The sequence below is a fragment of the Oncorhynchus keta genome, chromosome 30 (assembly GCF_023373465.1).
Source record: "Oncorhynchus keta strain PuntledgeMale-10-30-2019 chromosome 30, Oket_V2, whole genome shotgun sequence".
In the NCBI taxonomy this organism is placed as follows: domain Eukaryota; kingdom Metazoa; phylum Chordata; class Actinopteri; order Salmoniformes; family Salmonidae; genus Oncorhynchus; species Oncorhynchus keta.
The window spans coordinates 10522618-10543306 of record NC_068450.1 but is presented as its reverse complement, the minus strand read 5'-3'; the positions used below and the strand labels follow the sequence as shown (position 1 = coordinate 10543306).

General features: G+C 41.7%; 1 protein-coding gene across 1 annotated transcript in view; it reads left to right on the top strand.

The window, feature by feature from the left end:
- The window catches only part of LOC118376255 (protocadherin Fat 2-like), an 82862-nt gene that overhangs the window by 28798 nt on the left and 33375 nt on the right, over nucleotides 1-20689 (top strand). The window contains exons 8-17 of the mRNA XM_052487543.1: nucleotides 3912-4051; nucleotides 4138-4413; nucleotides 4612-4822; nucleotides 5193-5379; nucleotides 5534-9017; nucleotides 9188-9572; nucleotides 10375-10571; nucleotides 10886-11039; nucleotides 14712-14945; nucleotides 17914-18303. Of these exons, the coding sequence (XP_052343503.1) occupies nucleotides 3912-4051; nucleotides 4138-4413; nucleotides 4612-4822; nucleotides 5193-5379; nucleotides 5534-9017; nucleotides 9188-9572; nucleotides 10375-10571; nucleotides 10886-11039; nucleotides 14712-14945; nucleotides 17914-18303 (5658 nt within the window). The remainder of the gene's footprint in view (nucleotides 1-3911; nucleotides 4052-4137; nucleotides 4414-4611; nucleotides 4823-5192; nucleotides 5380-5533; nucleotides 9018-9187; nucleotides 9573-10374; nucleotides 10572-10885; nucleotides 11040-14711; nucleotides 14946-17913; nucleotides 18304-20689) is intronic.

Here is a 20689-nt window from a genome sequence, read left to right as displayed (position 1 = left end):
CAGTGTGTTGTGTGCAGTGTGTTGTGTGCAGCGTGTTGTGTGCAGTGTGTTGTGTGTTGTGTGTTGTGTGCAGTGTGTTGTGTGCTGTGTGCAGTGTGTTGTGTGCAGTGTGTTGTGTGCAGTATGTTGTGTGCAGTGTGTTGTGTGCAGTGTGTTGTGTGTTGTGTGCAGTGTGTTGTGTGCAGTGTGTTGTGTGCAGTGTGTTGTGTGCAGTATGTTGTGTGTTGTGTGCAGTGTGCAGTGTGTTGTTTGTTGTGTGCAGTGTGTTGTGTGCAGTGTGCAGTGTGTTGTGTGCAGTGTGTTGTGTGCAGTGTGCAGTGTGTTGTGTGCAGTGTGTTGTGTGCAGTGTGTTGTGTGTTGTGTGCAGTGTGTTGTGTGCAGTATGTTGTGTGTTGTGTGCAGTGTGTTGTGTGCAGTGTGTTGTGTGCAGTATGTTGTGTGTTGTGTGCAGTGTGTTGTGTGCAGTGTGTTGTGTGCAGTGTGTTGTGTGCAGTATGTTGTGTGTTGTGTGTTGTGTGCAGTGTGTTGTTTGTTGTGTGCAGTGTGTTGTGTGCAGTGTGTTGTGTGCAGTGTGTTGTGTGCAGTGTGTTGTGTGTTGTGTGCAGCGTGTTGGTGATATGGACCACGCAAAAGTAGAGAAGTGTTTTTTTAGTGAGTAGAATTACATCGTATTTCCTAGAAACTAAAATATGATCAGATTTGTGTAATTTGATGTTGTTATAGCAATAGTTATATTAGTTGACACAATAAAGGCTTAGAGTAAAATGAGCTGTTTTATTACACTGACCAAATGGGATGAGTCAACATGAAGATGATCTGATCAACATGTACTTAACGCCAAGACCTGACCCGTCAAAAGATTGCAAATGGATTGCGAAGGAAAGGAGATTATTATTGAGAAGAATGTGACATGGGAGTCGTGTTTTGCGGTGCTCTGTGTGTTTTGCTGTGCACTGTGTGTTTTGCTGTGCTCTGTGTGTTTTGCGGTGCTCTGTGTGTTTTGCTGTGCACTGTGTGTTTTGCTCTGTGTGTTTTGCTGTGCTCTGTGTGTTTTGCTGTGCTCTGTGTGTTTTGCTGTGCTCTGTGTGTTTTGCTGTGCTCTGTGTGTTTTGCTGTGCTCTGTGTGTTTTGCTGTGCTCTGTGTGTTTTGCTGTGCTCTGTGTGTTTTGCTGTGCTCTGTGTGTTTTGCTGTGCTCTGTGTGTTTTGCTGTGCTCTGTGTGTTTTGCTGTGCTCTGTGTGTTTTGCTGTGCTCTGTGTAAACTATGATGGTAATACATCGAGTTCATGTCAGCCTGCTGTTGAACAGAGTAGAGCAGGCCTGGTCTCGGTGTGGCAGACAACACCTCAGCTAGAGGCAGTTGCTCAATGTGTGTGTGTGTGTGTGTGTGTGTGTGTGTGTGTGTGTGTGTGTGTGTGTGTGTGTGTGTGTGTGTGTGTGTGTGTGTGTGTGTGTGTGTTCGTGTGTGTGTGTGTGTGTTCGTGTGTGTGTGTGTTCGTGTGTGTGTGTTCGTGTGTGTGTGTGCGTGCGTGCGTGCGTGTGTGTGTGCGTCTGCCCTACACCCCAGCACGAGGAGAACACAGCCATATTTCCTCAGATGAAGGGCCAGGACACGACAGGATAGGTAGAGCCTAACTCTGATGGATGATCTGCCTCACGTGGCCACGTGGCAGAACAGGATAGGTAGAGCCTAACTCTGATGGATGATCAGAACACGCTGCGGACCCTTTGCTAAAGTATTCATCCAGCTCTTTGACAATTAAATGAACTTGGATTAACATGGGAAAGATAACAATTCATACCAAAACCTTTTTATAACCTTTATTTAACCTATATTTAACCTTTATTGATCCTTTATTGAACCTCTATAAAACCTTTATATAACCTTTATTTAACCTTTATTTAACCTATATTGAACCTTTATTGATCCTTTATTTAACCTCTATAAAACCTTTATTTAACCTTTATTTAACCTTTATTGATCCTTTATTTAACCTTTCTTGATCCTTTATTTAACCTTTATTGATCCTTTATTTAACCTTTCTTGATCCTTTATTTAACCTTTATTGATCCTTTATTTAACCTTTATTTAACCTTTATTGATCCTTTATTTAACCTTTATTTAATTAGGCAAGTCAGTTAAGAACAAATTCATATTTACAATGACGTCCTACCCCTGCCGAACCCGGACGACGTTGGGCCAATGGTGCGCCGCCCTACGGGACTCCCAATCACGGCCGGGTGGTGATGCATCCTGTAACACTATAGTATTACAATTCCTGCTGCAGAGATATGTTTGTGAAAATATTCCAATGAAAGCAAGCCTTTGCGATGGGACATGCATGAACTCAAACATGGCAATTTAGATGGCGCCTTGGAAAAGCGTTTGATGGCTGTGAGTGTGGCAGCCAGTGCAGTTCTAACGCGTTGAGGTTTTCAGCTTTTCCTTTTGACTTGTTCTTCGACTGTGCCAGCTGCTGTTCAACCCTCCATCTGGTCAACCAATATATATTTAAACAATCTATTTCTTCTCTGTCTCTTTCAATTTAAAAAAAAATCTGGGTATGGAATACATTTGATGTTCGTTTTCCCGCAGATTAGCGTTTTTCATCATGAATGTTGTTCTAAAGGCAGCTTCACAGTCATCAAACCTCTAACCTCTAACCAATTATAACTTTGCAGCTGGCCTATCTAAGGGGAAATCGCTCAGTTCTGCCTCCAGAACATCCAACTGGGCACACAGGTGTGCTTAGGGGGGGAAACAACATCACACAATGTGAACATCCCCACTGGGCACGTTGTTTCCACATCATTTCAATTCAATTACGTTGAACCAACGTGGAATAGACGTGGAATTGACGTCTGTGTCCAGTGGGAAGACTCATGACAATAAACACCAACTTGCGTTTTGTTATTCACATGTCGCAAAAGCACCAACTAGAAATCTAAACATTTGATGAATTATTCAATAATTACAATTATTTTTTTAACGTTTTATTTAAATGTAGTCCCCACCGGTGGTATTAAAAGGGAAAGCTTGTTTAAAATGGAGTCATGTGAGCCTTGAAAAGGTGCATCTATTTCTTAATAAACACCATCTGGCTGAACAAGCATGAGCTTTACCCCTACTGTTCACGGCATCTGTTCAAAGTGTGTCGCTGCCAAACGTTTCCCCTTAAACAATTGTGTCACACTTATTCTGCGACACTTGGACACAGGGGGCCAAACAACCCTTTGCTGCAACCTTGTTTTCTGTCATTAATACATACATGGCTGAACATGTGAGGATGACGGTGGTTCGTTGGCCCCATACCGGCACATCGTTTTTGATTTACTCTCAGTAAATGAGGCATAGTATGCACAGAGAGTAATGCGGGTGCAAAACAGTACCTGTGTTTGTGTCCGTATTCAGTGAGAGGAGAGGCCCTTTTAGCTCAGATTCTGTATTCACAAGCACGCATGCAGGACGATGGCCAACAAGATTCGAAGGGGTGAAATTAGGTATTGACCTCTCTCAGTAGCTTTGGGATGTTATGTTGTTGTTCTTGTCTTTCCACCTGTCCTGACTGGGCAAACTCCGTTTTCAGTGGACGCTCCAATGCCCACAAGTCCATCTGTTGAAAGAATGATCCTCCAACCACGGCCAAGTCATTATGGTTCTGGATGACACACCTTTGTGTCACAACTGCCGTATGGGCTTTCACTCACTCCTCCCATAAGGCCATTGGTGCCAGTCTCAGTGACAGACACTTACGAAGCCAAACAACCTGAGGGACTCTGGGCAGGCTTCTATTGAGGCCTTTCAACTGTCAAATTTCAAACGGTCAAACTTGAAACGGTCCTTGTATGGGATGATTGAATGATATTGATTTATTTCTACCGTCTCCTATCTGTTGTGTTGTTGTACCCCAGGGGGCGATGAGGAGCAGGACTTTGACATTGAGAGGAACACAGGCAGCATCGTGATCGCCAGGCCTCTGGATGCAGGGAAGAAGTCCAACTATAATCTGACTGTACAGGTTACAGACGGGCATCAGGTCGCAACCACACAGGTGATACACACATGAAATACATCGGAAATTAGTAGTTATCGTAAAACTTTAGATTAAGTTTCTCTTCCTGTCTGTATGTCTCCTAGGCATATATCCGTGTGCTGGACATGAACGAGCATCGACCCATGTTCATGAAGTCCATCTACGAGGTCAGTGTACCGGAAGACACCTCTCCATGGAAGGACATCCTCCACATCTCTGCTCAGGACCGAGACAGCAACAGCAAACTCATCTACTCGCTCCACGGCAGCGTCCATCCAGACAGCCTGAAGATCTTCCATCTCGATCATAAGAGTGGTGTTCTGGTCATGACTGAGCAGCTGGACCGTGAGAAGCTTTCTGTGCACACCCTCATTGTGATGGTAATGTTGTTGATGTTTTTTAGTCATCTCCCTTACCATTTGAAAACATGGAGGATCTAAAGTACAGCGTATCTATCATAACAGTTCTACAAAGTCATCTCTGTATGATTATAGCAATCATTTTGGCTGGTTATTTGATTTTGATTAAGTTAATGTCCCTATACTGTCCTGCTCTCACCATCTCCTTTAAATGCGTAGGTTCGAGATCAGGAGATCCCAGTGAAAAGAAACTTGGTGAAGGCAGTGGTTTATGTGGAGGACTGCAACGACCACTCTCCTGCCTTCCTGGCGGCCGGCTATGAGGGAACTATCACCGATCTGGCTGCGGCTGGGACAGAGGTGCTGCGTGTCAAGGCTGTGGATAAGGACACGGGGAGCAACGCTCAGATTATATACTCCCTTCACTCAGGTACAACACAGATCAGAGATTATGAGGGGTAGATTATGATGGATTTGAATTGTGAAAAATCTTCAAATATGATTATCTATTTTTAGCATTCTTTATAAGAGTGCTACAGGATAGGTACATTATATATTTGAGAGTGTTTTTAACTTGATTGATCACTCACATTCTGGGGGTGGCAGGTAGCCTAGTGGTTAGAGCATTGGGCCAGTAACCAAAAGGTTGCTTGATCAAATCTCAGAGCTGACAAGGTAAAAATCTGTACTTTTGCCTGTGAACAAGGCAGTTAACCCACTGTTCACATATAGGCAAATGGGTTGACAATTTCAAACATTCAACAATATTTGTTGATTTGGTCTTTGATTCATCTTTACAGGGAATGTCGACAACACCTTTGACATTGATGGTGAGCTGGGGAGTATCACAATCGCCAAACATCTGGACAGCCTACCCCAGGAGCAGTTTCATCTGACAGTGAAGGCCACAGACCAGGGTTTTCCCCAGCACAGCGATCTCTGTTCTGTCTCCATCACCGTCCTGCTCTCAGACAGAACCCCTCCCAGGTTAATATGTATATAAACTAGTAGTATGTTGTTTGATAATTCCTAAATGCTTTAATTTGTAAATTGCATCAAATAATTCAACTTCAGGTACTGTTGATATTATATACTGCTTTTCTAATTGTTAATAAAAAACATTCTCTCTTCTCTCTCCCAGGTTCCCCTCTGATGAGTTCTTCTCAGAAGTCAGTGAAGCCAGTCCTCTGGGAACTCCCGTGATCACTGTCTCAGCAGCCAGCCGTTCCGCAGTCCACTACAGCATCAAAGATGGAGACCATAACGGAACCTTCCACATCAATGCAGAGTCCGGAGTTCTCTCTGTCCAAGCAAGGCTCAACTTCGAGAGGTGTTTCTCTTACAAACTCAAAGTGCGTGCTAGCACCTCGGCAGGAGCCTCGTCAGATACGGTTGTTTACGTCTATGTGATAGATGAGAATGATAACCCGCCGGTGTTCCTCCGGGAGAAATTCCATGGCCAGATTAGTGAGTCTGCTCACATAAACAGCATGGTGATGGGGGAGAGCAACACACCTCTGGTGATACGAGCCTCTGACGCTGACAGGGACTCTAACTCTCTCCTAGTCTTCCAAATCCTGGAGCCGGAAGCGATGAAAGTCTTCAAGATAGATCCCAGCATGGGTACACTCTCTGTGATATCTGAGGTGGACTTTGAAGAAACACCTGAGTTTCACTTCAGCATTCAGGTACGGGACTCAGGGGAACCGTCGCTGTACGCAGCAGAGCCAGCCAGAGTCACCATCCGTGTCCTGGATTTCAATGATTGTTCCCCAAAATTCTCTAGGCCGGTGTACAAGTCGTCCATCATCTTCCCTCCCGTCAGAGAGATGGAGGTTGTACGGGTCATGGCACAAGATGCAGATTCAGCTGTCTCGTACAGCATCACAGAGGGCAACCTTCACGATGCTTTTCTCATTCATCCTTCCACTGGTGCTATCTCTGTAAACAATGTTTCAGAGTTTAAATCCTTTTACCAGCTGCTGGTCAAAGCCTCTGACGGCCTGTACAAAGACCTTGCTACAGTTAAGGTAAACGTCACCAACATAACAGCAGGCGGCCATCTTCAATTTGAGCGGGGATTGTATGCAGCCACCATTGTGGAGAATACGATGTCGGTCAACATGTTAGTTGTTTTGAGAGCATCAGGTAGCTACTTGAACGAGCCTCTGATTTACTCGGTATTGAACCCAATGGGACGGTTTTCTATAGTCCCGACATCAGGGGTGCTTGAGACCACCGGCGTCCCCTTCGACAGAGAGGAGCAGGATGTCTATGACATAGTGGTGGAGGTGAGAGACATGAGGAGTCCCCCTCGCAGGGCAATAACCCACGTCAACGTTTACATAGTTGACGTCAATGATAATCCACCAAGGTTCTTGAACCTGCCTCACTCCATGATGATCTCTGAAGACACAGACCTAGGAGATGTAATCTTTCAAGTGATGGCGTCCGACAGTGATCTGGGAGAAAATGGTTCTATTATGTACTTGTTGGAGGAGGATTTTGATCTCTTTAGGATAGACCCTTATGTTGGTGACGTGTCCCTTCAGCGGCCTATAGACTTTGAAGCTACTAATAAATATACCTTGACTGTCCTGGCCACAGACGAGGGCTCGCCCAGTTTGACCACTTCAGCAGAACTGAGTATCACGGTGAGAAATCGCACCAACCCCATTTTTCAGACTTTGCTCTATCCTCTAAAAGTCCCTGAAAACTTATCTCCCTTCACCACCATCTTGCATGTACAAGCAAGAAACCCAGAGGGATATCGGCTTATTTACAATCTGGAAGAGGAGAATGCCTCGAAAAACTTTCACATAGATTTTAAAACAGGAGTGTTGAGTGTCACTGATTTGTTGGACTATGAGAGCCAGACAATGCATCTATTGACGGTACGAGCCACTGACTCTGTGACGGGCTCCTTTTCAGAGGCCGCTGTCGAAATAGAGGTTGAAGATGTTAACGATAACGCTCCTGTCTTCTCCAAGCTGACGGACACAGTGGATATACCTGAAGGATTACCCATAGGCACGTCTGTATTACAGATATCAGCCACAGATAGAGACTCAGGCAGAAATAAAGATGTAACCTTCCATATTATGGGTACGGGGGAAAATGAAACGGACTTCTTTAAAATAGACCCCCAGAGTGGTCTAATTGTTACGACACAGGTGTTGGACTATGAGAAGACAAAACACTTCCAGTTAAAGATCAAAGCCATAGATAATGGCACAAACCCGTTGAGCAGCGATGCCTATGTCACTGTTAACGTAACCGATGTCAACGATAACCCTCCAAACTTCTCCAAGACCCATTATCAGGCAACACTGGATGAATTGGCCAAATGTGGCCACATCGTCATAAAAATCCAAGCTTCAGACCCCGACACCAGAGACTTGAACAATCTACAGTATAAGATCCTCTCAGGTAATGAGGGAAGATACTTCGCCATCAATGAATCCTCCGGGATTATCTCCTTTTCTAACGTTTGCAAGAGAAATGTGGACCCATTCTACAACCTCACCGTGGCTGTGTCAGATGGAGTTTTCCAGAACACAGCCCCTGTGAACATTGATATGATGAACACTAATAAACACAGTCCCTATTTCAACAAAAACATCTACGAGGCGGAACTAGCTGAGAACGCTGAGGCTGGAACACGTGTGATTCGCCTGGCCGCTATAGACCCTGACGATGGACCTTACGGCAGCGTGGACTACACCATCATCAACAAACTGGCAGATGAGAAATTCTCCATAGACAAGAATGGACAGATCATAACATCTCAACCTTTAGATAGAGAGAACCCATCCCAAAGAGTGATCGCCATCAAGGTGATGGCTAAAGATGGCGGAGGGAAAGTAGCGTTCTGCACTGTGAAGATTATCCTGACAGATGAGAATGATAATGCCCCTCAGTTCAAAGCTACAGAGTACCAGGTGTCAATCCAGTCTACTGTAAACAAAGGCTCTCCCGTGATTCAGATAGTGGCGTACGACGCAGACGACGGCAAAAATGCTGACGTCACCTACACTGTGGACGAAGCAGAGGAAGTGACTGAGGACATCATTGAGATCAACCCCTTCACTGGCATTGTCAGTGTCAAAGAGAGTCTGATAGGTCAAGAGAACAAGATATTCAACTTCAAAGTCAAGGCTCGGGACAGCGGATTACCATTCTTCAACTCCACGGTTCCGGTGCAGGTGAAAGTAGTCCCACCTGAGGTCCCTCTTCCGAAGTTCTCCGAGCCGCTCTACACCTTCTCCGCAGCCGAGGACATCTCCATGGGAACAGAGATCGGGACGATCAAGGCCGACTCCGACATGCCAGTCATCTACAGCCTGGTCAATGGCAACACAGTGGAGAGTAACAGAGACAGGGTGTTTGCTCTGGATAAAGAGAGCGGTACTCTACTCGTCCAGAAGAGCATTGATCACGAGAAGACCAAGTGGTATCAGATAGATGTTATTGCTCAAGGCAACCACAACGGGACCGACGTGGCCTCGCTGGTGTCGGTCAGCATCCAGGTCCAGGATGTGAATGACAACGTGCCGGTGTTCGAGGCCAACCCTTACAAGGCCTTCCTGGCTGAGAACATGCCACCAGGAACCACCGTCATCCAGGTATGTTTTTTTTTTCAGATATATATATTTTTTCATCGATCTTATATTTTTGTAATTGAATGTTGTATACAATTCTTTACGATTTCTGTGTTCATATGATGTGCAAATCAAATTCTCATTTAGGGCAATAACAGTTTAGTTTTAATTAATTAATTAATCCATCCATCCAGGTGACGGCCAACGACCCTGACCAGGACACTAATGGACAGGTGACCTACACCTTGGAAGCCGAACCCGATGACATCACCGATGTCTTCTCCATCGACAGTGAGAGCGGTTGGATAACTACTCTGAGAGAGACGGACTGTGAGATGACTCAGCACTACAGCTTCACAGTGGTGGCTACTGACCACGGGGGAGAGGTGAAGCTCTCTTCCTCAGTTCTGGTGGAGGTGACGGTGACTGACGAGAACGACAACCCTCCTCGGTTCACGGAGGACGTGTACCATGGGTCTGTCATGGAGAACACTAGGCCTGGGGAGGTCATCATGAGCCTGACGAACGTTGATATGGATGTGACTAAAGAGAACAGGCAGATCACGTGTTACATCACAGGTGAGTCTTGTTGATTGATTAATTTGGTTGATAGAATGATTGATCACATACACTTTTTTGAAGTAGTTGAATGGTAGTTTTTCAGGTCTATCAGCATTATGGACAACATTTTAATAAGAAACAGATGGGCACAGTATTTCTCCAGAGCAATACACAGTATCTACTTTATGTCACGCCTTGGTCTCAGTATTTTGTGTTTTCTTTAATTATTTGTTCAGGCCAGGGTGTGACATGGGTTTATTGTATTGTCGTATTGGGGTTTTTGTAGGCATTGGGATTGTGGTTGATTAGGGGTGTGTCTAGTATAGGCTTGGCTGCTTGAGGCGGTTCTCAATCAGAGTCAGGTGATTCTTGTTGTCTCTGATGGGGAACCGTATTTAGGTAGCCGGGGTTTCACTGTGTATTTCGCGGGTGATTGTTCCTGTCTCTGTGTAGTGTTCACCAGATAGGCTGTAATTAGTTTTCACGTTCCATTTGTTGTTTTGTATTTGTATAAGTTATTTCATGTATCGCGATTCATTTATTAAAGAACATGAGTAACAACCACTCTGCATTTCGGGTCCGACTCTCTTTCAACAAACGAAGAACGCCGTTACACTATAACAACGGCTTATTAGAAGAGAACAATATATTGTCTATACTGGATCATTATAACAGAGAAATATATATTCTATAATGGTTCATTCTAAGTGTAAAAGTGACTACATTGACAGGAAGAAATGTGATGGACATGATCAAACCCATACAGGCCCCCAGGTAGCATTGACATGTATGTATTACATTAAAATGTTTTTCCTTTTAGACGGAGACCCATTGGGCCAGTTCTCCATTGTGCAAGAGGGAGAGGAATGGAGGCTGGTCCTCAAAGAGTCTCTTGACCGCGAGGCTAAAGATAACTACTCCCTGAAAATACGAGTTACTGACGGGAGATTCGAGGCCCCTGCCACTGTAGAGGTCCATGTTCTGGACCTCAACGATAACAGTCCTCTGTGTGAGCAGGTATGTCAGTCAGCCATGACAGTAGACACTTAGATTCCTGTAGATAGCGGTAACATGTTGGACCTACACCAGGACTTTATAACAGTTCATACATACGTAACACACTATGTGTGAGCAGGTATGTCAGTCAGCCATGACAGTAGACACTTAGATTCCTGTAGATAGCGTTAACATGTTGGACCTACATCAGGACTTTATAACAGTTCATACATACGTAACACATTAATGAGCAGTAGCCTACCTAAAGCATGAATAAAATATCAACAACTGCAATTTGACCTAACACGTAGCTAACTATCAATGTTTCTGTCCAGTTGCTGTACACAGAGGTCGTCATGGAGAATTCCCCGTCAAGCATGTTCATACTGAAGGTTTCAGCGTCGGACCCAGACATCGGCACCAACGGACTAGTGTCTTACACCCTCCACGGTCCCAACGCAGACAAGTTCCATCTTGATCAAAAGACAGGTTAGAGACTACTTTTATGTGGGGTCTAAACAAATGGAGGTCCTAAGTGAAATCCATTATTTGTTTGGTTTGACAGATAGCATCTCCATTCTTCCAAAATACTTAAACGGAGGTCTTCAAGAAGACAAGATGGTGCACTGTCAGACCACCATAAATACTTCCTGTTTGTCATAGCACTAACCTAGCTTCATTATTGTAAGCCAATCAAAGCTCATAATGTCAATAATTTGTCCTATCACAATACATATATGCTAGGAGAAGCTTTAACATGGCCTTCAACCCAAAGTAATGGTTTGGCGCTACTCATTGCAGGGTTTTTCTTAATTTTTTACTATTTTCTACATTGTAGAATAATAGTGAAGACATCAAAACTATGAAATAACACATATGGAATCATGTAGTAACCAAAAAAGTGTTAAACAAATCTAAACATATTTTATGTTTGAGATTCTTCAATGTAGGCACCCTTTGCCTTGAAGACAGCTTTGCACAATCTTGGCATTCTCTAAACCAACTTCATGATGTAGTCACCTGGAATGCATTTCAATTAACAGGTGTGCCTTGTTAAAAGTTGATTTGTGTAATTTCTTTCCTTCTAAATGCGTTTGAGCCAATCATCTGTGTTGTGACAAGGTAGGGTTGGTATACAGCCCTATTTGGTAAAAGACCAAGTTCATATTATGGCAAGAACAGCTCAAATAAGCAAAGAGAAACGACAGTCCATCATTACTTTAAGACATGAAGATCAGTCAATCCGGAAAATGTAAAGAATTTTGAAAGCAGTCGCAAAAACCATCAAGCGCTATGATGAAACTGGCTCTCATGAGGACCGCCACAGGAAAGGAAGACCCAGAGTTACCTCTGCTACAGAGGATAAATTCAATAGAGTTATCTGCATCTCAGATTGCAGCCAAAATAAATGCTTCACAGAGTTCAAGTAACAGACACCTCTCAACTTCAACTGTTCAGAGGAGACCTGAATCAGGCCTTCATGGTCAAATTGCTGCAAAGAAACCACTACGGATGTAGTGAACGTATGATCTCCGCATGTGTGGTTCCCACCGTGAAGCATGGAGGAGGAAGTGTGATGGTGTGGGGGTGCTTTGCTGGTGACACTGTCTGTGATTTATTTAGAATTCAAGGCACACTTAACCAGCATGGCTACCACATCATTCTGCAGCGATAAGCCATCCCATCTGGAGTGGGACTATCATTTGTTTTTCAACAGGAAAATTACCCAAAACACACCTTCAGGTTGTGTCAGGGTTATTTGACCAAGAAGGAGCATGATGGAGTGCTGCATCAGATGACCTGGCCACCACAATCATCCGACCTCAACCCAATTGAGATGGTTTGGGATGAGTCGGACCGCAGAGTGAAAGAAACCAGCCAAAAAGTGCTCTGCATATGTGAGAACTCCTTCAAGACTGTTGTAAAAGCATTCCTCATGAAGCTGGTTGAGAGAATGCCAAGAGTGTGCAACGCTATCTTCAAGGCAAAGGGTGGCTACTTTGAAGAATCTAAAATCTAAAATATATTTTGATTTGTTACTTTTTCGTTACTACATGATTCCATATGTGTTATTTCATAGTTTTGATGTCTTCACTATTATTCTACAATGTAGAAAATAGCAAAAAATGAGTAGGTGGGTCAAAACTTTTGTCTGGTACTGTACATCTAAGGTTTTTTTCCCCATCATTTTGATATACATCTCAGTGTTTTTCCCCACCATTTTGATATACATCTCAGTGTTTTTCCCCACCATTTTGATATATATCTCAGTGTTTTCCCCACCATTTTGATATATATCTCAGTGTTTTCCCCACCATTTTGATATACATCTCAGTGTTTTTCCCCATCATTTTGATATACATCTCAGTGTTTTTCCCACCATTTTGATATACATCTCAGTGTTTTCCCCATCATTTTGATATACATCTCAGTGTTTTTCCACACCATTTTGATATACATCTCAGTGTTTTCCCCACCATTTTGATATACATCTCAGTGTTTTTCCCACCATTTTGATATACATCTCAGTGTTTTCCCCACCATTTTGATATATATCTCAGTGTTTTCCCCACCATTTTGATATACATCTCAGTGTTTTCCCCACCATTTTGATATACATCTCAGTGTTTTTCCCCACCATTTTGATATATATCTCAGTGTTTTCCCCACCATTTTGATATATATCTCAGTGTTTTCCCCACCATTTTGATATACATCTCAGTGTTTTTCCCCATCATTTTGATATACATCTCAGTGTTTTTCTCCATCATTTTGATATACATCTCAGTGTGTTTCCCCACCATTTTGATATACATCTCAGTGTTTTCCCCATCATTTTGATATATATCTCAGTGTTTTCCCCACCATTTTGATATACATCTCAGTGTGTTTCCCCACCATTTTGATATATATCTCAGTGTTTTCCCCACCATTTTGATATACATCTCAGTGTTTTCCCCACCATTTTGATATACATCTCAGTGTTTTTCCCCACCATTTTGATATACATCTCAGTGTTTTTCCCCACCATTTTGATATACATCTCAGTGTTTTTCCCACCATTTTGATATACATCTCAGTGTTTTTCCCACCATTTTGATATACATCTCAGTGTTTTCCCCACCATTTTGATATACATCTCAGTGTTTTTCCCCACCATTTTGATATACATCTCAGTGTTTTTCCCACCATTTTGATATACATCTCAGTGTTTTTCCCCACCATTTTGATATACATCTCAGTGTTTTTCCCCACCATTTTGATATACATCTCAGTGTTTTTCCCCACCATTTTGATATACATCTCAGTGTTTTTCCCCACCATTTTGATATACATCTCAGTGTTTTCCCCACCATTTTGATATACATCTCAGTGTTTTTCCCACCATTTTGATATACATCTCAGTGTTTTCCCCACCATTTTGATATACATCTCAGTGTTTTCCCCACCATTTTGATATACATCTCAGTGTTTTTCCCACCATTTTGATATACATCTCAGTGTTTTTCCCCACCATTTTGATATACATCTCAGTGTTTCCCCACCATTTTGATATACATCTCAGTGTTTCCCCCACCATTTTGATATACATCTCAGTGTTTTTCCCCACCATTTTGATATACATCTCAGTGTTTTTCCCCACCATTTTGATATATATCTCAGTGTTTTCCCCACCATTTTGATATACATCTCAGTGTTTCCCCCACCATTTTGATATACATCTCAGTGTTTTTCCCCACCATTTTGATATACATCTCAGTGTTTTTCCCACCATTTTGATATACATCTCAGTGTTTTCCCCATCATTTTGATATACATCTCAGTGTTTTTCCCACCATTTTGATATACATCTCAGTGTTTTTCCACACCATTTTGATATACATCTCAGTGTTTTTCCACACCATTTTGATATACATCTCAGTGTTTTTCCACACCATTTTGATATACATCTCAGTGTTTTTCCACACCATTTTGATATACATCTCAGTGTTTTTCCACACCATTTTGATATACATCTCAGTGTGTTTTTCAGTCAGTCAGTCAGTTTCCATCTATACATTTACTGTACTGTATGCCCTCTGCTCCACTAGGAGATAGAAGGAATAAGTTAAGTCCATCTTTTATGTTCATCTAATTATTTGTTATTTTTATTTGTGACAGGGGAATTGTTCACTCTGGCCCAGTTGGACCGGGAGATGGTGAGGGAGTATGATCTGGTAGTTAAAGTCACAGACGGCGGAGGCCGCTCCTGCCAAGCAGACATCTTACTTATGATCCAGGATATGAATGACAACCCTCCCAAGTTCTCGAACAACCACTATGAAGTCACTGTGTTCGACAACACCACCATCAGGACACCCATCGCTGTCATCTACGCCAAAGACCCTGACACTGGTAAGTCATATTATTGAGATAAAATGAATAGAGTGGACATTCCCATTCTGAGGGATAGTCTGAAATGAGATTTGTTGATGTAGTTATTCTATTTCTATGGGCCAAAATATATAGAATCAGAATGACTAGAATGGACATTGACGTTTTGAAGTATGGTTTGAGGGGCTTTGTCTGACCTAGTAATTCTATTTCTATGGTCAAATCTAAATCTCCCCTTTATGTAGCAGATGCTCTACACCAATATACTTACCAAGGTAGAGACTGTTTTCCTATCCCCCAGGTCATAACATAGAGACTATTCTCCAATCCCCCAGGTCATAACATAGAGACTATTCTCCTATCCCCCAGGTCATAACATAGAGACTATTCTCCTATCCCCCCAGGTCATAACATAGAGACTATTCTCCTATCCCCCAGGTCATAACATAGAGACTATTCTCCTATCCCCCAGGTCATAACATAGAGACTATTCTCCTATCCCCCAGGTCATAACATAGAGACTATTCTCCTATCCCCCAGGTCATAACATAGAGACTATTCTCCTATCCCCCAGGGCATAACATAGAGACTATTCTCCTATCCCCCCAGGGCATAACATAGAGCCTATTCTCCTATCCCCCAGGTCATAACATAGAGACTATTCTCCTATCCCCCAGGGCATAACATAGAGACTATTCTCCTATCCCCCCAGGTCATAACATAGAGACTATTCTCCTATCCCCCAGGTCATAACATAGAGACTATTCTCCTATCCCCCCAGGTCATAACATAGAGACTGTTTTCCTATCCCCCAGGTCATAACATAGAGACTATTCTCCTATCCCCCAAGTCATAACATAGAGACTATTCTCCTATCCCCCAGGTCATAACATAGAGACTATTCTCCTATCCCCCAGGTCATAACATAGAGACTATTCTCCTATCCCCCAGGGCATAACATAGAGACTATTCTCCTACTACCCCCAAAGTCATAACATAGAGACTATTCTCCTATCCCCCAGGTCATAACATAGAGACAGTTCTCCGATATACTTCCTGACCACCACCCACCCGCCCTTCATCCACACAATATTTCATGAGCTTAAATCTGCCTGCCCTGTGGCTATAACCACCGAGACTGCGGGTTATAAGTCATCAAATGCATCACTAATTTATGCATTGTTCGTGTCCCCGCTTATAAATATCTGGGCATTTGAATTGACGAAAAGCTATCTTTCAAAAATCATGTTGATGAGTTGGTTAAGAAATTAAGAATTCAAATAGACTTCTTCTATAGGAACAGGTCCAGTCTTTTGTTAAATAGTAGAAAACAAATAATTCAGTCAACATTCCTGATGGCTTTAGACAATGGCGACACAATCTATATGAATACAGCTGCCAATACACTGAAATCATTGGATGCAGTTTATCACAGTGCACTATTGTCACGCCCTGAACTTAGAGAGCCCTGTTTATTCTCCATTTGGTTAGGTCAGGGTGTGACTTGGGTGGGCAAATCTATGTTTCTATTTCTTTGTTGGCCTAGTATGGTTCCCAATCAGAGGCAGCTGTTTATCGTTGTCTCTGATTGGGGATCATATTTAGGCAGTCTTTTTTCCCACCTTGGATTGTGGGATCTTGTTTTTGTATAGTTGCTGTGTTAGCGCTACAAAACGTTACGTGTCGTTTATCTTTCTTGTTTTTTTGGTGTTCATTTAATAAATTCAAAATGTACGCCTACTGTGCGGCACCTTGGTCCAATCCATCTTTAAACGATCGTGACAACTATGCTTTATTACGGACAGCGGGTTCAGGACACATCGCATGCATTCTGTATCAGAAAGTAGGCTGGCCCTCTTTGAAGTCTCCTGGATCGATACATTGCTCTCATTTTGTCTATAAAGCCTAAACTTCCCCATGCCTTACCTCATTGTTAACCTTCGAACACATACCTAATCATGTATTATCCTGAGGAACAGGGCCACTCCTGTAGGTGTGTAGAAACACATAGCTAATCATGTATGACCCTGTGGCTGTTTATTATGGATGTTTATTATTGATGTTTATTATTGATGTTTATTATTGATGTTTAGTATGGTTGTTTATTGTGGAGGTTTATTATTGCTGTTTATTGTGGCTGTTTATTATTTATGTTTATTATGGTTGTTTATTATTGATGTTTGGATGTTTATTGTGGTTGTTTATTATTGATATTTATTATGGATGTTTATTATTGATGTTTATTATGGATGTTTATTCTGGTTGTTTATTATTGATGTTTATTATGGATGTTTATTATTGATGTTTATTATGGATGTTTATTATTGATGTTTATTATTGATGTTTATTATGGATGTTTATTATGGATGTTTGGATGTTTATTATTGATGTTTATTATTGATGTTTATTATGGATGTTTATTATGGATGTTTATTATTGATGTTTATTATGGATGTTTATTATTGATGTTTATTATTGATGTTTATTATTGATGTTTATTATTGATGTTTATTATTGATGTTTATTATGGATGTTTATTATGGATGTTTATTATTGATGTTTATTATTGATGTTTATTATTGATGTTTATTATGGATGTTTATTATTGATGTTTATTATGGATGTTTATTATTGATGTTTATTATTGATGTTTATTATTGATGTTTATTATGGATGTTTATTATGGATGTTAATTGTGGACATTTATTGTGGATGTTTATTATTTTATTGTTCTTCATATTTGCACGATGCATATTGTTTTTGATACAGCTTTGATAAGGCCATTAACTCCTAGCATACTTTGGAAGAAACCCAAATTCGTCGTGCCAAACCAATCAGACTGATAATTCCTATTCTCCTCCGGCAGATATGATCTCTGAGGTGAAATGTCATAGAGATCATAGTAGCTAGATAGTGTCCTGTCTCTATATGAAATAGTCTCTGATCAGAACAACCAGACTGACTCCTATTCTCTCCTCTCCTTCTGCAGGTATAAACTCTGAGGTGAAGTATTCTTTACTTGAGGACAACAGCGGACACTTCTCATTGGAAGAGTTCTCCGGTATCCTGCGCCTGGAGAGGTCGCTGGCTGAAAACACACGGTCAACCTTTGAACTCAAGGTCAAAGCCACAGACCGGGGGCTTCCCCGACAACTGTACTCCGTCGCCACAGTTACGGTGCACGTTGTCGACCTGAGTGACTACCAGCCGGTATTCCTGAGCCAGGAGTACTCCGCCCAGATCCCAGAATCCACCTTGGTAGGATCAGAGGTCATCAGCGTCTCTGCCCTCACTAGAGATGGGACCGAGACGGAAGCCATCGTCTACTCCATCGTCTCTGGCAACGAGGGGGGAAGGTTCTACCTGCACCCGGCAACTGGTAAGGTTCTGTTCCGTTACTTCCTTGAGTTCCATGGGTCAGTAAGGTTCTGTGAGATTCCATGAGATTCCGTAAGGTTTCGTAAAGTTTATTTGGGTACATTTGTGCAAATTCACATATTTATGAAGCGCCAATCAATCAGTAGCCGGGTTGTGTATAGTTCCATCCTAAGAGCAATCATCCCACCACACGGTTGTTTTGAACCCTAAAACGTACACCAACATCAGCAAGAAAGAACTGGGAGCAGACAGAGAAGCCCACTTATGAGGTTGATGCAACGCTAAAGGGAAAAGCAAATACCTATTCACCTGGTTGTGCTGCTGACTGCAATGAAATACCATTTCTTGAATATTTTGGCAGAGATACGTCTGCTTTCTATTGCCACTCAGAAGTCAGATATCGGAGCAGTATTGCACAGCGAGGCAGAGAAGTGATTGAAAGTACATTGTCACTGCCGGTGCACTTTTGATAGATTTTGTAAAGGTCCTGCTGATATACAATGTACAGCAACCAGCTACTCTGGAGGAGTATAAACATAGTCAGTATGGTATCATACTGCCTGGTCCAGCACTGACATGCACCTATATACCATACCTACTGTTTTCTCCCTGACTTCTCTTGGTGTCCCATTCATTACAAATCCTCCCTGGTTTGATCTAACTGTAGCAGGGCAAGGAGTCTCATAGGGGTTGGTTGGACTGAGTGAAAAACCAATCTCCGGGCTTGTCAGCAACTTAATCTATTTGTGTATATAGTTCCATTATCGCACCACACAGTTGTTTTGTTATCATTGCTACACGTGTCAAAGTAAAGAAGTGGCTTTTTTAGTTATTTTGTATCAATGGAGACAGACATGGAAGCTTAATGTTATGTATTATAATTTGTATCAATGGAGACAGACATTGGAAGCTTAATGTTATGTATTATAATTTGTATCAATGGAGACAGACGTGGAAGCTTAATGTTATGTATTATATGTTGTATCAATGGAGACAGACGTGGAAGCTTAATGTTATGTATTATATGTTGTATCAATGGAGACAGACGTGGAAGCTTAATGTTATGTATTATATGTTGTATCAATGGAGACAGACGTGGAAGCTTAATGTTATGTATTATAATTTGTATCAATGGAGACAGACAGTGGAAGCTTAATGTTATGTATTATAATTTGTATCAATGGAGACAGACGTGGAAGCTTAATGTTATGTATTATAATTTGTATCAATGGAGACAGACATGGAAGCTTAATGTTATGTATTATAATTTGTATCAATGGAGACAGACATTGGAAGCTTAATGTTATGTATTATAATTTGTATCAATGGAGACAGACATTGGAAGCTTAATGTTATGTATTATAATTTGTATCAATGGAGACAGACGTGGAAGCTTAATGTTATGTATTATAATTTGTATCAATGGAGACAGACGTGGAAGCTTAATGTTATGTATTATAATTTGTATCAATGGAGACAGACGTGGAAGCTTAATGTTATGTATTATAATTTGTATCAATGGAGACAGACATTGGAAGCTTAATGTTATGTTTTTTAATTTGTATCTTTGGAGGTGTATGCACCAATTTGTAAGTCGCTCTGGATAAGAGCGTCTGCTAAATGACTTAAATGTAATGTAATGAGACAGACGTGGAAGCTTAATGTTATGTATTATATGTTGTATCAACGGAGACAGACGTGGAAGCTTAATGTTATGTATTAGATGTTGTATCAATGGAGACAGACGTGGAAGCTTAATGTTATGTATTAGATGTTGTATCAATGGAGACAGACATTGGTAGCTTAATCTTCTTTTCTTTTTTTACTTTGGTCTTAGCTAGTCACATGAAAGAGAAAGTTTAGAGGTTTGAATGAGTTTGAATTCATGATTCTCTTTGTTGTTGTACTTCAGAGCAGAGCCCTGCAGTATGACATAGTACATTAGGTTGTTTTCTTTAGTTTGAGAAATAGTTTATCTAAATGTTGAAAGTGCGTGGGGTGACGGAGAGAACCAAAATGGTGCAGGTTGAGGCCATGTGGCAGAGAGAGATGCGGGCGCTGGAGATGTGTGTAGGAGGGAGTATGAGAGAGAGAAAAACAGAGAGAGAGAGAGAAAGACAGATGTGTGAGCAGGTGGGTCTGGGCAGGGGTGATGTTGTGGATGTTGGTGAGCGTCTGTATGTTGCCATTTGTCTATGGATGTTTTGTATTGTTTTAAAAATTATACAAAAAAAAATAAGAAAAAGGCAAATATCACTGAGGGGTCCGGTACCTACCCAAATCTGTCTGTCTGTCTGTCTGTCTGTCTGTCTGTCTGTCTGTCTGTCTGTCTGTCTGTCTCAACAAATACAGGTCTTTACCAGCCTTATTTACTGATCACAGATGAA